This window comes from Acanthochromis polyacanthus, chromosome 14 (assembly GCF_021347895.1).
Source record: "Acanthochromis polyacanthus isolate Apoly-LR-REF ecotype Palm Island chromosome 14, KAUST_Apoly_ChrSc, whole genome shotgun sequence".
NCBI lineage: Eukaryota > Metazoa > Chordata > Actinopteri > Pomacentridae > Acanthochromis > Acanthochromis polyacanthus.
In genome coordinates, this window is record NC_067126.1 from 3,393,270 (window position 1) to 3,410,548 (window position 17,279).

The following is a 17,279-nucleotide window of genomic DNA, read 5'->3' on the forward strand; positions in this document are numbered from 1 at the left end:
TCTTGAATCTCGAGATTCCTGGAAAGTCCATTACAACATTAGTAGAAATAATACACTATGAAACGAGCTTAAAGAGCAACTTGTCGCTGCATTTTAATTGTATTTCTTAGAAAATAGACTATGTGCTACTGCAGAAATCAAAATAAGATCTTGGATGTGTCTTTTTGTGGTGATTTTGCCCCTTCTGTAGTACTTCCTGTGGGGGATTCACTAAATTCTACCCGTCTTCTAGAGTAGCTGCAGCAGGTTTGCATCCAGAACCAAAACCTGGACCAGATAAAGGTTCTAAAAGTTCTGGGGCAGACATTAAACTATGACACATCCCGTAACACTGATGCTCAGAACAGAAAGATAATAAGATCCTTGATGCTGCTTTCACCAGGACGGTCCTCACATCATTGAGGCTGAGCTTGTTGATGGGAACTGACAGGATGTTTCCGATGCAGCCTAAAGCCTCTGTCCACAGCAGCTCCACCAGCCGGCCCACCTCCTGAGACACGCTTCCAGAGTTCAGTTTCTCCTCCAGCAGCAGCTGCAGCCAAACACACTTTAGTCAGACCAGAACATCCAGAGCAGTTCCCTTAATACAGCTTACATGGTCCTGTTTACTCATGTATTATTTGGAAACTAAATCCTGTAAAATATTCGGCCTGAGTTTTGAGAATTTCATGTTTCATCCTCAAAAAAGACACAGCGTCATTTTAAGGCTTCAATATCGCAAGAAACAGAATTTCAACAGCTGTTCAATTAGACGAGGACAGACAGAATGGTTTCAGATTCAAATGAATGAGAAATGATAGTAAATTATTGGGCTTTGAAGATGGAAAAGGTGCATTTTTTTCTAATATTATGGTCCCATACAGCTCCTGTAAGTGCACATATATAGATGGATCCATATTTCTACTAAAATACAGTCTTTGGTCCACATTTCTCCAACTATTGAGGCTCTAACATCAGTAGAATCTGATGTGATAATGTTCGACCACACAAAGTTGCAGTTTTTACATATTTTGGTATAGCAAAATGCTAATATTAATGTATTTGGAACCATTTCTGACTGTTTTGACAAACTGCTGCAATTTTTGACCATTTCTTAGACATTTTGGACAGATTCTAAGATATTTTGGACAATTCTGAAGTAATGTGGGGCACATCTTTACATTCTGGCCCTTAAGAATGGAAAGAAAATGTGTATTTTTTGTAAATGAGGCAGGTATCATGTATATGGATGGATTCATATTTCTACTAAAATACAGTCTTTGGTCCACATTTCACCACCTTTTGAGGCTCTAACATCAGTAGAATCTGATGTGATAATGTTTGACCAGACAGGGTTCCAGTTTTTAGACATTTAGATTTGAAATTTCTCTAGAAGTAGAAAAATATGTCTAAAATGAGCAAAAATTTACCAGTGACTTGAAATTTGTCTAAAACTTCTCAATTTGCCCAAAATGACATGAAATTTGTCTAAAACTTGTAAAAATGTGACATTTGACAAGTATTACAAGCTCATGTTCCCGTTTGTTGCTTCTTTAGACTTGAAACTTATCCAATATGAATGAAAATTGTCAAAAATAACAAAAAATTTGTCCACAATAAGGTAAGGATTTATGTAAAGATCTTTTAAAATTGTCCATAATTACAAGAATTAATAATTTATAGCCTTCAAAAATGGAAAAAGGTGCAAAATTTCCAATCCAGGATGGTGGTGTATCTCCATAAAGTTCCTTTAGGTGTATATATATGATTGGATCCATATTTCTACTAAAATATAGTGTTTGGTCGACATTTCTCCAACTGTTGAGGCTCTAACATCAGTAGAATCTGATGTGTGGAAAGATTCCAGTTTTTCCGTACGTTGACTAAACGGTAATGTGGACTCGTTGGGGCACAAGATGTCAATATATTTACAGCTGTAAATACAACATGTGTTTTTGTTTACAGTGTTTTTATGCATGATGAGCTGCAGCTTTTCCTTTAAAAGACCCTCAGCAGTACAAATAAAGCGGTGGAGTCGTATATAAAGCGTGTCAGACCTGATGGAGGGCAGCAGAACCCAGACCCTGGTTCTGAGGAGGAACAACACTCTTTTTCTTCACACCAGAAGCCTCTATTTCTCCTTTCAGGACCTGGTAGGCCTTAACAGCCTCCTCTGACGTGGACGGAAACACCTGCTTTTGCTTCACCGCTGCTTTCTGTTGACAGATGTTTTATTAGAATCAATCAAACTGTAATTCAAACACATGGGCAGAAACATAAAGAAATCCTTCCTACCTTCGCTCCAACGTCGTCCTTCCAGTATCTGATCACTCGATAAAGTCGTCCTTTCTCCGTTTTGGTGCTCTGCAGCTCCAGCACACACCAGGTGTTGCTGTTCTCCTGCAGATAAACGTGTTTATTTACATTTACAGCTAATCAGTGCTGGAATTAGCAGAATGCTGATAAACAAACTTTACCTTTTGAAAGATTGAATATTTGGCCACTTGAAAGTTAGCAGCAAGACCGGAACCAGCTTCGGTAAAAATTCTATGAAATTTAAAGAGAAACGCCAGTTAAACATCAACTAAACACTGATCTTCAGCTGCTTCTTTCAACATCTGACTCATGAGGTTGGTTTTAGGAGATACACTCCCCATCAAAAGCTCAAGACCAGTTGAAAAATTGCAAGAAACTGCATTTTACACTGGTGGATATTAAGAAGGTTCTAAATAGAGCTTCAAAATGTGAAAAAGAAAAAAAAACAGTGAGCAATTTATTGAAAAGAACTAAATGAAACAGGCTGTTCATCAGCTGATCAAAAGTTTAAGAACACAGCTCAAAAAACACAAAAATCTTCAAAACAGAAACATAAGGGTCAAAAAAGCACTCAGTAACAAGTAGATCCACTGTTCTTCAAAGATTAGCGTAGGCATGCTTGATGCTTTCAGGAGGCTCCAAGTGGTGAAGATGGACTTCTGAAGGGCGTCCACTGTCTGAAACTGACTTCCATTGTGGTAGATCTCCCTTGCTATCCATCCCCAGATGTTCTCAGTTGGATTTAGATCAGGGGAATGTACAGGATGGTCTAAGAGAGTGATAATGTTCTCCTGGAAGAAGTCCTTTGTCAGGTGGACCCAGCCATTGAAGAACCAGCCATTAAAGAACCTAGTCATTAAAGAACCTAGTCATTAAAGAACCAGAACCAGTCATTAAAGAACCAGTCATTAAAGAACCAGAACCAGTCATTAAAGAACCAGCCATTAAAGAACCAGAACCAGTCATTAAAGAACCAGTCATTAAAGAACCTAGTCATTAAAGAACCAGAACCAGTCATTAAAGAACCAGTCATTAAAGAACCTAGTCATTAAAGAACCAGAACCAGTCATTAAAGAACCAGTCATTAAAGAACCAGTCATTAAAGAACCAGAACCAGTCATTAAAGAACCTAGTCATTAAAGAACCAGAACCAGTCATTAAAGAACCAGAACCAGTCATTAAAGAACCTAGTCATTAAAGAACCAGAACCAGTCATTAAAGAACCAGTCATTAAAGAACCTAGTCATTAAAGAACCAGAACCAGTCATTAAAGAACCAGAACCAGTCATTAAAGAACCAGTCATTAAAGAACCAGTCATTAAAGAACCAGCCATTAAAGAACCAGAACCAGCCATTAAAGAACCAGCCATTAAAGAACCAGAACCAGTCATTAAAGAACCAGTCATTAAAGAACCAGAACCAGTCATTAAAGAACCAGCCATTAAAGAACCAGAACCAGTCATTAAAGAACCAGTCATTAAAGAACCTAGTCATTAAAGAACCAGAACCAGTCATTAAAGAACCAGAACCAGCCATTAAAGAACCAGTCATTAAAGAACCAGCCATTAAAGAACCAGAACCAGTCATTAAAGAACCAGTCATTAAAGAACCAGAACCAGTCATTAAAGAACCAGCCATTAAAGAACCAGAACCAGTCATTAAAGAACCAGTCATTAAAGAACCAGAACCAGTCATTAAAGAACCAGTCATTAAAGAACCAGAACCAGCCATTAAAGAACCAGTCATTAAAGAACCAGCCATTAAAGAACCAGAACCAGTCATTAAAGAACCAGTCATTAAAGAACCAGAACCAGTCATTAAAGAACCAGCCATTAAAGAACCAGAACCAGTCATTAAAGAACCAGTCATTAAAGAACCAGAACCAGCCATTAAAGAACCAGTCATTAAAGAACCAGTCATTAAAGAACCAGCCATTAAAGAACCAGAACCAGTCATTAAAGAACCAGTCATTAAAGAACCAGAACCAGTCATTAAAGAACCAGCCATTAAAGAACCAGAACCAGTCATTAAAGAACCAGCCACTAAAGAACCAGAACCAGTCATTAAAGAACCTAGTCATTAAAGAACCAGAACCAGTCATTAAAGAACCAGAATCAGTCATTAAAGAACCAGTCATTAAAGAACCAGAACCAGTCATTAAAGAACCAGCCATTAAAGAACCAGTCATTAAAGAACCAGCCATTAAAGAACCAGCCATTAAAGAACCAGAACCAGTCATTAAAGAACCTAGTCATTAAAGAACCAGAACCAGTCATTAAAGAACCAGAACCAGTCATTAAAGAACCAGTCATTAAAGAACCAGAACCAGTCATTAAAGAACCAGCCATTAAAGAACCAGAACCAGTCATTAAAGAACCAGAACCAGTCATTAAAGAACCAGAACCAGTCATTAAAGAACCAGTCATTAAAGAACCAGAACCAGTCATTAAAGAACCAGCCATTAAAGAACCAGTCATTAAAGAACCAGAACCAGTCATTAAAGAACCAGCCATTAAAGAACCAGAACCAGTCATTAAAGAACCAGCCATTAAAGAACCAGTCATTAAAGAACCAGAACCAGTCATTAAAGAACCAGCCATTAAAGAACCAGAACCAGTCATTAAAGAACCAGAACCAGTCATTAAAGAACCAGTCATTAAAGAACCAGCCATTAAAGAACCAGAACCAGTCATTAAAGAACCAGAACCAGTCATTAAAGAACCAGTCATTAAAGAACCAGCCATTAAAGAACCAGAACCAGTCATTAAAGAACCAGAACCAGTCATTAAAGAACCAGAACCAGTCATTAAAGAACCAGTCATTAAAGAACCAGCCATTAAAGAACCAGAACCAGCCATTAAAGAACCAGAACCAGTCATTAGCGACCAGACAAGACCCTCAGTCATGAGGGATGCCCGCTGCAACATCTCCACATCTCCAGCTGCCTTCTGATGCCCTGCAGAACCTAAAGCTCTATTGTTCCATTGAAGGAAAAAGCTCCCAGATCATGATGGAGCCTCACAGAAAACATCTCCTGTGGGATCTCCTTATCATCCAGTAACGTTGGAAACCATCAGGACTGTCAAGGTTACATTTTTTTCTGGTCAGAGAATAAAAGTTTCCTCCAACTTAAATGTTCCATACTTGGTGCTCTTTGCAAAGTCCAAACGTTGAAGGAGATGTGAACCTTTTTTTGGGTCTACCACTTGACATTTTTGTTCCATAATCCTCAGGATCTTTTTAGAAATTCAAACTGACCGTTGTACTGCGTCCAACCTCAGCAGCGATGGAGAGGCCTCAACAATCCTACCTTCCTCTCACTGTGTGTGCGTCACGGTTAATCACTGTTCAAGGTTTATTTTATATGAAAGAGAGTACTTTTTACTAAACTGCTTGTAAATAATAGAGAATTTAGACAGTATACAGACTTTAGGATCTTACGGTTTTTGCTGTAATTTATGTGGCCACCAGTAGATGGCAGTCCAGTCACACCAAACACCTGAAGGTTTTTGCTGCATCTCCAACATGTTTTTAGAAAAGATCGTCGTTCTGACAGGAAGTCGTTCTTCACCTGAGCTTCTCTGCAGTTTCCTCCATCTGAGTCGGACCATCAGAGTCCATCGGTTCAGGAAGCGTTCTGCTGGTCGGCACTCTGGTTGGAACCACATGACCTGCAACAGAAAACATCAGAAGCATCTGTCAGAGGAAAAGTTATGGAGTTTTATAGAATATTCTCAGGTTTCAGCCATTCTGGACTAATTTTGAGTAATTTTGGACAAACGTTTAATCATTTTGGACACATTTTGAGTCATTTTAGACTAACTTAAGTATTTTGGACAAGCTTTAATAATTTTGGATGAATTTGTGCATTTTATTAGCACAGATTTTGAATTATTTCCACCTGGAAGCCTCAGATTCCTGCACACTGAGCTGCATTTGCTCGGTCTCTTCACTACTGTTGCCTTTTTGATAAGATTTCAGATCATGAACAGCTCATGTGTACGAGTTACGATATTTCTGGACGTCCTGAATGAAAACGTGGCAGGGTGCTGAGCATATTAACACACTTTTTCATGTTATTATTTGCATTTCTTGTGTGCTCATTGACTGAAACCTCCCAAACTATGCTGTAGAAAAGACAAAACCATCTAATATTCAGATGCAGAGGCCCAAAAATAGAGAAAAATAAGGCTGATTGTAAACATAAAGCAATGTTCTACAATGAAAATACATTATCTGGCCTTAATTTGTGATGAATTTACTGTTTAAATGAGAATATTAACATGTATAAAACAATAAAATAACCTATAGATAATATATAATGATGATTATGAATGCTTTTACATATACACTGATAAAAACACATTTATTTAATACTTTTATTGTGAAAACATCCGTAATTATGTGAGAAAACTCTCAATGAACGAAGAAATCTGAGCAAAATTACAGAACAAATAAGCCAAGTGTCTCTAATTAAAAAATGTTTTTACAAAATTAAACTTGAATTGAACAATTTACATGTATTTTCTTACACTGTGTATTTTTAAAATTATTTTATTTTTTATTTTATTCTATTTTAACTCAGGGAGTAGCACCATAATTTGAATTTTGAATCTATTAAATAAAAAGTAAATAATTGCAAAATTACAATATATTTGCAAATGTATTTTAACTGTCTTTTAATATAAAAATAAATAAATAAAAAAGATGTAAAAATCCCAACAAAAAGAGGAACTTTTAAGGTCAATTTTTCCAATTTTTAAAAATACAGTAAAATCAGGGTGATTATAAAAATACAACAATTTTCTAGAATTAAAATACATTTTCTGGCCTTAATTTGTGATTAGTGTTTAATGAAGAATATTAACATGTATAAAACAATAAAATAACCTTATATAATATATAATGATGATTATGAATGCTTATATGCTAATAAAAACACATTTATTTAATCAAAGAAAGAGTAAAATTACAGAACAAACACCCTAATTATCGCTCTAATTATTGCTCAACAACAGCTCCAATTATCTCCAATACAAAACTTGAATTCAACAATTTGCTTCCATTAAATAAAAAGGGAATGTTCTTTTTTCTGTAATTTGGTCAAAAACATACCTGACATGTTTCAGGGATGTTTTTGACTAAATTACAGAAAAAGATGAAACATTGCCGTAACTTTAGACACTATGAACTTCATTGGATCAATAAAAAGAAAATGTTTGTGAAATTACAGGATATTTGCAAATATAGTTCAACTCTTTTTATGCAAAAAACAACAAATAAAAATATTTGAAACCCCCCAAAAAGAAAACATTTAGTGCTTATGTTTGACGTTATTCTTTTAAATACAGAAAACTGCTGTTAAATTCCAGATTATTTTAAACATTTTGAACTAAAGCACCACATTTAAAGCCCACCAGACTGTGGTCAGTCTGTTTAAATGTGAACAAAGAGAAAACACACCTTCTACCTTTTACCTCCTCAGAATGCAGCTCAACCTGCTGACTGTCAGAAGCTCGTAAATCTGACGATGATTTGTGTAAATAAAAGCAGCGACTGAGGAATCCTGAGTCTTTGTGTGGGATCTGGGTGGAGTTCTGGTTGGATTTAGATCGGCTGTCTGCTGGAACGTTTTAAACTTTAAATATCAGAGAACAGGCTGCAGAAAAAACATTTCTATAGACCAGCTTTTATGACATACTGACTGTTTTGTTCATTTAAGTCTCTCTCTGTTTTAAATTATATGTTTAGTTATTTGATTGATTTATTGATATTATTATATTTTTACATGTATATTCTATTTATTTCTTCTTCTTGCAGTTATTTTTTGTCCTTCTGTTTGTGGTTTTATCCTCTATTTTCCTCTATTTTTCTATTGAGTAAAATCCACTCATCTTCAGTCCGATTGATATTATCTCCAGTAAACAATAAAAGTTTTCTGAAACTTTATCAAAACGGAATTATCTGTTTTTGCAAATGAACTCTTCATATATAATGTAATGAGGCATTTTGGGGGCTTTAATGATTTATTTGCATCCATCAGGGTTTGTTGTACTGATTTATTTTCTACAATTCTACAGTTTCATTTAGCAGATGCTTTTATTCAAAGAAACATACATCTGAGAGTAGAAACAACACTGTGTAAATATTTGACCGTTTTTTGTCTCATTTTTTTGTTTTTATCTCGTTTTGTTTATTATTTTGTCTCGTTTCAGATCTCATTTTGTTCATTTTTTGTATCTTGTTTTGTTCATTTTTCTTGTTTTTATCTTGTTTTATTTATTTTTGGTCTCATTTCTCTTGTTTTGTATCTCATGTTGTTTATTTTCTTATTTTTTATCTTATGTTCATTTTTCTCTTCTTGCATCTCGTTTTGTTCATTTTCCTTGTTTTGTATCGTTTTGTTTATTTTTTGTATCTTTTTTGTTCATTTTTCTTGTTTTTATCTTGTTTTATTTTTTGTCTCGTTTCTCTTGTTTTTTATCTCTTTATGTTTATTTTTTGTCTTGTTTCTCATTTCATATCTCATTTTGTTCATTTTCCTTGTTTTGTATCTCGTTTTGTTCATTTTTTGTATCTTTTTTGTTCATTTTTCTTGTTTTTATCTTGTTTTGTTTATTTTTGTCTCGTTTCTCTTGTTTTGTATCTCATATTATTTATTTTCTTGTTTTTTATCTTATGTTCATTTTTCTCATCTTGCATCTCGTTTTGTTCATTTTTCTTGTTTTGTGTCTTGTTTTGTTTATTTTTGTCTCGTTTCTCTTGTTTTGTATCTCATATTATTTATTTTCTTGTTTTTTATCTTCTGTTCATTTTTCTCATCTTGCATCTCGTTTTGTTCATTTTTCGTGTTTTGTGTCTTGTTTTGTTTATTTTTGTCTCGTTTCTCTTGTTTTGTATCTCGTTTTGTTCATTTTTCTTGTTTTTTTTATCTCGTTTTGTATCTCGTTTTGTTTATTTTCTTGTTTTTTATCTCGTTATGGTCATTTTTCCTATCTTGCATCTCGTTTTGTTCGTTTTGTTTCATAGCTCATATCCAGGTTGTTTTCTCCAGACTAGATCTTGCTTGTGTCGTTTCTCCTCTCAGTCGCTTTGGATAAAAGCATCTCCTAAATTAAACTGTAGAAATTGTAGAGTTCTATTTTAGATAGACTTTCTGTTGTTCATTTTTTATGGTTAATGTTTAAATTAAGCATAACTGTGCGGTTCTAACCTGAACAGTGAAACTTTTTAAGGAGCTTTAAATATGCTGTCTGAAGCTGTGAGAAGATGAAACTCCAAACAGTGATCCTACCTGCATGTGGAGGCTGGTCCTGCCTGGGTGTGAACAGACGAGGATGAGGAGGATGTGATGAAGGTGAGGAGGTATCCAGCTGGTACTGGTCCACCGGCAGCAGGACTCCTTTGTCCAGACAGCTGTAGACGTAGTCCAGGCCGACCACCGGAATCTGGAGCTTCTGGATGCTCCTCAGCCGGTTGGAGCTCAGGTTGGACACGTTGTTGGTGACGACCAGAGAGCACTGTGGGAAACGGAGGCAGAACCAGACAGGAAGAGCTTCACTGCTGAGGAGAAATATGAAATGTAATCTGACAGGAAGGAGCTAGGCTGCAGGTTCATTTCTAAAGTCCTGCAGCTCTGAGGAACCAGAACATCATGAAGAAGAACGACGGAGATGTCTTCTGTTAGCAGTTAGTATGACGGAAAAAACTTCTGAGTCATGTTCATCTGAGTACCAAACAGTTTGGGGGGAAATAAATGGTCGCTGCAGCAGTTTTGGAGTCATTTTAGATTTTTGGGGGCATTTTTGGACAAATGTCAAGTCATTCTAAACAGTATTTGTCATTGTGATTACATTTTGTATAATAAAGACAATTAAAAACCTTGAATTTTGAGTTTTTCTGTGCAGTATGATACCATTAGAATGACAAAGGATGTTTTTGTCAGTTTGGGACAAGTTTCATTTCATTCTGAATAATATTTTGAGTCACTCTGTGCGCTATAATACAGTTAAAAAAAAGTCACTATGGATGCTTTTTCCCCACTTTAGACAAATCTTGAGTCATTATAGACATGTTTTTGTCAGTTTGGGACAAGTGCTGTACATCTGATGTTTCTCCATGCTGGATGGATCTCCATCTACTAGAAGATGTTTCACCATGCTGGATGGATCTCCATCTACTAGAAGATGTTTCACCATGCTGAATGGATCTCCAACTACTAGAAGATGTTTCACCATGCTGGATGGATCTCCAACTACTAGAAGATGTTTCTCCATGCTGAATGGATCTCCAACTACTAGAAGATGTTTCTCCATGCTGGATGGATCTCCATCTACTAGAAGATGTTTCTCCATGCTGAATGGATCTCCAACTACTAGAAGATGTTTCACCATGCTGGATGGATCTCCAACTACTAGAAGATGTTTCTCCATGCTGAATGGATCTCCATCTACTAGAAGATGTTTCACCATGCTGAATGGATCTCCAACTACTAGAAGATGTTTCTCCATGCTGGATGGATCTCCAACTACTAGAAGATGTTTCACCATGCTGGATGGATCTCCAACTACTAGAAGATGTTTCACCATGCTGAATGGATCTCCAACTACTAGAAGATGTTTCTCCATGCTGGATGGATCTCCAACTACTAGAAGATGTTTCTCCATGCTGGATGGATCTCCAACTAGAAGATGTTTCTCCATGCTGGATGGATCTCCAACTAGAAGATGTTTCTCCATGCTGGATGGATCTCCAACTCCTTGCTCCTCTGTTCTCTGTTTCTGAGCCATGCTGAATATATTTGGTTCATCTGGTAGCTTTGGTTTCACTCTGTCTCTCTTGTTGTCTCCAGTTTGTGTCTCATTTTTGTTGTTTGATTTCATTTTGATCATTGTAATGCATCTTTGGGACCACTTTCTCTCTTTGTGTCTCATTTTTGTTGTTTTCTGTGTCATTTTTGTCATTTTATGGCTTCTTTTGACATTTTGTATCTTGTTTTTGTCATTTTATATGTCTTTTGGACAGTTTTGTACATTTAGTGTCTCATTTTCTGACTCATTTTTGCCATTTTGCTTCTTATTTTGTCATTTTCTGTCTTATTTTTGCCATTTTGTGTCTCTTTGTGGTCATATTGTCTTCACACACGATTTTTGTTGCTTTGTGGCCATTTTGTGTCTGTATTTGGTAGCTTTGAGACATTTTTGTTGCTTTGTGGCCATTTTGTGTCTCATTTGTCTTGTTTTGTCTTGCTTTCTGTGTCATCTTGGGTCTCGTTTTAGTCATTTCATGTCTCGATTTGGTCGCTCTACGTGTCTTTGGGGCAGTTTTGTGTCTCATTTTTCTTGTTTTGTGTTCCCTTTGTGCTCATTTATGGACAATTTGGATCGTCTGGAACCACTTTTAGTCAGTTTTTGAATGTCTGCTCATCATCAGCAGAAAGCTGTTTCACCATGCTGAATAGATCTCCAACAACCTGCTCCTTTGTTCGCTGTTTCTGAGAAATGCTGCATTTATTTTGATTTGTCCAGTAGTTTGGGTTTCACTCTCATGATCCTTTTGGGAAAATTTCATCTCATTTTGCATTGCTTTTTCAATCACTGTGGACCAGTGAATCTGGTTTTTGATGATTATTTAAGTCATTTTTGACTAATTTCTGTCATTTTTGACACACTTTGAGTCACCTTGAAAAAATGTTTCGATCTTTTTAAACAAATTTATGTCATTTTGGACAATTTCTTTACAGGATCAGTTGAAACATTTTACTTTTGGCTGAAGTTTTATATGAGACATGTAGAATGAAGTGATTTTAGTGAAATATTCTTAAATACATCTAAAAAAAAACCACTCAGATTAATAGATTATAAAATGGGTTGAGGATTATTTTAACAGCGGACAACTAATCAATTACTGAGTTAATTACTGCAGTTTCATTTTACAACATAAAATACCAGTTTTAAATTCTAAACAGGGCTAATGAAGGTGTTCTTTCCCACACAGACAGGCTGTCCAGTTCTTTTCTGCCACCTGTAGGAGGTCCGCTTCACTCAGCAAAGGACACAAACACATGGAACACTGCAGTACCATAATTTACACATTAATCTTCTGGAGGTCAAATTGAAAGTTAGCAAATCATCAAGGCTGCAATTAAGGATAAACGAGGCGAGGCTATTAAACAGTGAGGCCAATGCTGTAATTAAATCTGATTTAATGTGAGTTTATTGATGCTTTCAGGGCTGCTTTATGCTGCTCATCGATCACGTTTCTATCCACATGAATCCATCATCAGTCTGGAGTTTCCAGTGAGTCCCAGAACTCTGAATTTATGATGGAATCATTGAAACACACGGTCTTCTGGAAATACAACAAAACCTTCTGGGCCAAAAACACATACAACAACTTAAATGATCAGTTTTGGTGTTGCAGAAGTTGTGCTGATCAAAATGTCTTGGTTTCATGACCCTGATCCTGACTCCTCATGGTCGATTTAAATCGGAGCTCAGCAAAGATCTGAAAATGAAAAATCCTGATTTGATTTTGGTTCTTTCACAGATTTACTAAAGGTCTTCTGGAAGTCAAACACACATATATAGCAACTTAAATTATCAGTTTTGTTGATGTATAAAGTTGTGTTAATCTAGTTTTCTTAGCTTCATGGCCTCTTAGCTTCTCCTGAGTGATTCCAGTCGACTACAGCTGCTGACTCTGATCCAGTTTAAATAGAACCATTAGATCCACTCATTAGACTCAAACACTGCAATGGGAAAGTCTGAGGAGCTCAGCAAAGATCTGAAGAAGAAAATCATTGACTTGATTTTGATGCTTTTATAGATTTAGTGAGAGATTTCTGGAAATATAACAACATTTTCTGGGTCAAAAATATACAAACAGCAACTTAAATGATCAGTTTTGTTGATGTGTAAAGTTGTGTTCATCTAATTTTCTTCGTTTCATGACCTCTTAACTTCTCTGAAGTGACTCCTCTCAGTCGATTTACACACGTGGACAAAATTGTTGGTACCCCTCAGTTAAAGAAGGAAAAACCCACAATTCTCACTGAAATCACTTGAAACTCACGAAAGTAACAATAAATAAAAATTTATTGAAAATTAAATAATCAAAATCAGCCATCACTTTTGAATTGTTGATTAACATAATTATTTAAAAAAACAAACTAATGAAATAGGGCTGGACAAAAATGATGGTACCCATAACTTAATATTTTGTTGCACAACCTTTTGAGGCAATCACTGCAATTAAACGATTTCTGTATTTGTCAATGAGCGTTCTGCAGCTGTCAACAGGTATTTTGGCCCACTCCTCATGAGCAAACAGCTCCAGTTGTCTCAGGTTTGATGGGTGTCTTCTCCAAATGGCATGTTTCAGCTCCTTCCACATATGTTCAATGGGATTCAGATCTGGGCTCATAGAAGGCCACTTTAGAATAGTCCAACGCTTTTCTCTCAGCCATTCTTGGGTGTTTTTGGCTGTGTGTTTTGGATCGTTGTCCTGTTGGAAGACCCATGACCTGCGACTGAGACCAAGCTTTCTGACACTAGGCAGCACATTTCTCTCCAGAATGCCTTGATAGTCTTCAGATTTCATCGTACCTTGCACACTTTCAAGACACCCTGTGCCAGATGCAGCAAAGCAGCCCCAAAACATTACTGAGCCTCCTCCATGTTTCAGCGTAGGGACAGTGTTCTTTTCTTCGTATGCTTGGTTTTTGAGTCTATGAACATAGAGTTGATGTGCCTTACCAAAAAGCTCCAGTTTGGTCTCATCTGTCCAAAGGACATTCTCCCAGAAGCTTTGTGGCTTGTCAACATGCATTTTTGCAAATTCCAGTCTGGCTTTTTTATGAGTTTTTTTCAGCAGTGGTGTCCTCCTTGGTCGTCTCCCATGAAGTCCACTTTGGCTCAAACAACCACGAATGGTGCGATCTGACACTGATGTACCTTGGCCTTGGAGTTCACCTTTAATTTCTTTGGAGGTTGCTCTGGGCTCTTTGGATACAATTCCAACGATCCGTCTCTTCAATTTGTCATCAATTTTCCTCTTGCGGCCACGTCCAGGGAGGTTGGCTACTGTCCCGTGGGTCTTGAACTTCTGAATAATATGAGCCACTGTTGTCACAGGAACTTCAAGCTGTTTAGAGATGGTCTTATAGCCTTTACCTTTAAGATGTTTGTCTATCATTTTTTTTCGGATGTCCTGGGACAATTCTCTCCTTCGCTTTCTGTTGTCCATGTTCAGTGTGGTACACACCTTTTCACCAAACAGCAGGGTGACTACTTGTCTCCCTTTAAATAGGCAGACTGACTGATTATGAGTTTGGAAACACCTGTGATGTCAATTAAATGACACACCTGAGTTAATCATGTCACTCTGGTCAAATAGTTTTCAATCTTTTATAGAGGTACCATCATTTTTGTCCAGGCCTGTTTCATTAGTTTGTTTTTTTAAATAATTATGTTAATCAACAATTCAAAAGTAATGGCTGTTTTTGATTATTTAATTTTCAATAAATTTTTATTTATTGTTACTTTTGTGAGTTTCAAGTGATTTCAGTGAGAATTGTGGGTTTTTCCTTCTTTAACTGAGGGGTACCAACAATTTTGTCCATGTGTGTAAATACGAGCTCAGCAAAGATCTGAAAAAGCAATTCATTGACTTGGTTCTTTCATAGATTTATTAGAGGTTTTATGGAAATCTGTTGGGTCAAAAATATACATACAGTAACTTTAACGATCAGCTTTGTTGATGTAGGAAGTCGTGTGAATCAAGTTTTACCCTAACCCTTTGATCTATATCTGGCAGGAAGTCTGAGCAGGAGTTTTACCGTCAGTGCTTTTACAGAAACACTTTGACCTCTTTTAGATAGACAGTCATGAGGTTATGACTCATTGCCTGGTGTCTCTACAAACACAGCAAATCCTTTTCTCTCACCTGTTTATTGACCACAAAGGAGAGCTGGCCTCCGTTATCTGTCACTGCAGACTTCAGCTGCCTCTTCTTCTTGGAGGGCAGACTTTTCAGCTCCAGAAGAACGGAGCAGTTTTCAAACACAGCCATGTCTGTAGGGGGAGAATACAAACCAACAAACGTTACTATGAAACATAAAACCAGCTGTTTATCTCTAACACACCCACACAGGCACATAAAGCTGGACTGCAGGTGTCTAATTCCTCTTATCTTAACCTGAACCAGACCCCACCATCCAGTTCGTCTAGCAGCAGTTAAACTGGACCAGATCCTTCATATTGATCTTTAGTTGCATCATCACACAGCAGCAGAGTCTGAATAATTACCTACAGCAGTAATGGCTTCATTATCCTACGTAGGCCCATTAGCTGGAACGTTTCTCTGAAGTAAACAGCGGAACTGTCGGGTTTAAATTCAGTTTATACAATAAAATCTCTGGAAACAAAGTCACAGTGTTCTGGATTAATCCTGCGTTACCATTTGTAGATAAAGCCCACCTAACTATACTATACTGCACTGTGCTATACTATATTATACCATGTACTCCATAGAGCTATACTATATTAGACAACACTGATACCTAAACTATACTATACTATCCTATATTTCGCTATAATGCACTATACTAAGATATTATGTACTGCATCAAAATATACTACATTATACTGGAAAATGATTTAATGCACTGTACTCTACTATAATTCCAGCTATATGCTACCTATAATAATATATTTATACTGTACTACCTATAATTTACAACAATTATACTATACCATACTGTACTATACTATAACATCGTTTTAGCGCCCCCCGGTGGTTATCAGGCGAGTTTCAGGTAAAGTCACACCTGATGAGCAACGCGGAAGCTGATCATCAATAATGTGCAGAAATAAAGTCTAAATGGTGAAAAGTTCTCTGACAGCTACAGTCTCATCAGGATCAACATCTGCAGCAGCTGGAACGTCTCTGTGTTTCCAACAAACTAAGACTTTCCTGAGAAATTCCACAGAAAATGACGCCACGAAACGTTCCCTGAAGGTTCCCTGGAGGTTTTCTGGTTTAGTTAGCGAAGTGAAAGTATCCAGCTGGGAGATTTACGACTTTATAGTCAGAAATACTGGATTCCATGACGTTAGAAATACTCACTGAACTACTGTCAGCATCCAGAGGAGCCTCCTGCTGCTGTCAGGGCTTCAGGGCGACATTTCTCCTAACAGGAAGTCACAGGGGCTGTGTCAGTTAGCATGAAGCTAACCGAGCTAACGGCACAGCAGTTCCGCCTCTTCAAAATTAAAGCCTCGACATAGGCGCAACGTCACGGTGAGAAAAAATACCCATTTCAAAAATAAATTGAATAGAACAAAAATCATTGTTTTCACACTGAAGGCTGATTTAATTCATTTAAGGAGAGTAGCACAACAAGAATTAATATGTTAGCATCACATAGGACATTTTACTTAGAGTATATATTACATTTATTGTATATTTTGCATTTAATATATATTTTTTATGGTTTATTTTTATTTATTGTACATTTTTGCTCATTTATCTGTATTTATGGTGTTAGTGGCTGTTCTCTTTATGCTGTAATTTGCTGAATTTCCCCTTGGATTAATATAATAATTTATAATAATAATGATAATTAAGTATTTCATTTAATTAATAGATTTGCACAGATATCAAACGGGAATGGGGTAAAAAAATTTAAAAACCAAAACAGACAAAACAAAATAGTACAAAAATAAGCAGACAAAAATACATTAAATTAAAACATTTCTCAATTCAGTTTTACAAGAGATCAGTGATATGTTTTGGAAATTTACATTCAGTCCATTTCCACAACACGTGTCATTTCAAGGCATTTCATTTAGCGAGCTTAAGACCTTACAAGATGTATACAGAGAAACCCAAGACAGCCAAAGTGTGTGCAAAAATCAAATTATATGTTTACAGATTACTTGATTAAATAATTCATTTTATCCAAAAAAGATCATTTTATTTAA

At 36.4% G+C, this 17,279-nt stretch overlaps 1 protein-coding gene across 1 annotated transcript in view; it reads right to left on the reverse strand.

Annotated features, from left to right (window-relative positions):
* parp4 (poly (ADP-ribose) polymerase family, member 4) overlaps positions 1-16,527 on the reverse strand; it is a 49,400-nt gene extending 32,873 nt beyond the window's left edge. Inside the window, exons 1-8 of the mRNA XM_051958672.1 lie at positions 16,423-16,527; positions 15,241-15,368; positions 9,590-9,815; positions 5,867-5,966; positions 2,457-2,526; positions 2,275-2,379; positions 2,037-2,195; positions 395-532 (exon numbers count right to left, since the gene is read on the reverse strand). Of these exons, the coding sequence (XP_051814632.1) occupies positions 395-532; positions 2,037-2,195; positions 2,275-2,379; positions 2,457-2,526; positions 5,867-5,966; positions 9,590-9,815; positions 15,241-15,366 (924 nt within the window). The 5' untranslated portion in view covers positions 15,367-15,368; positions 16,423-16,527. The remainder of the gene's footprint in view (positions 1-394; positions 533-2,036; positions 2,196-2,274; positions 2,380-2,456; positions 2,527-5,866; positions 5,967-9,589; positions 9,816-15,240; positions 15,369-16,422) is intronic.
* Between the last annotated feature and the right edge of the window lie 752 nt (positions 16,528-17,279).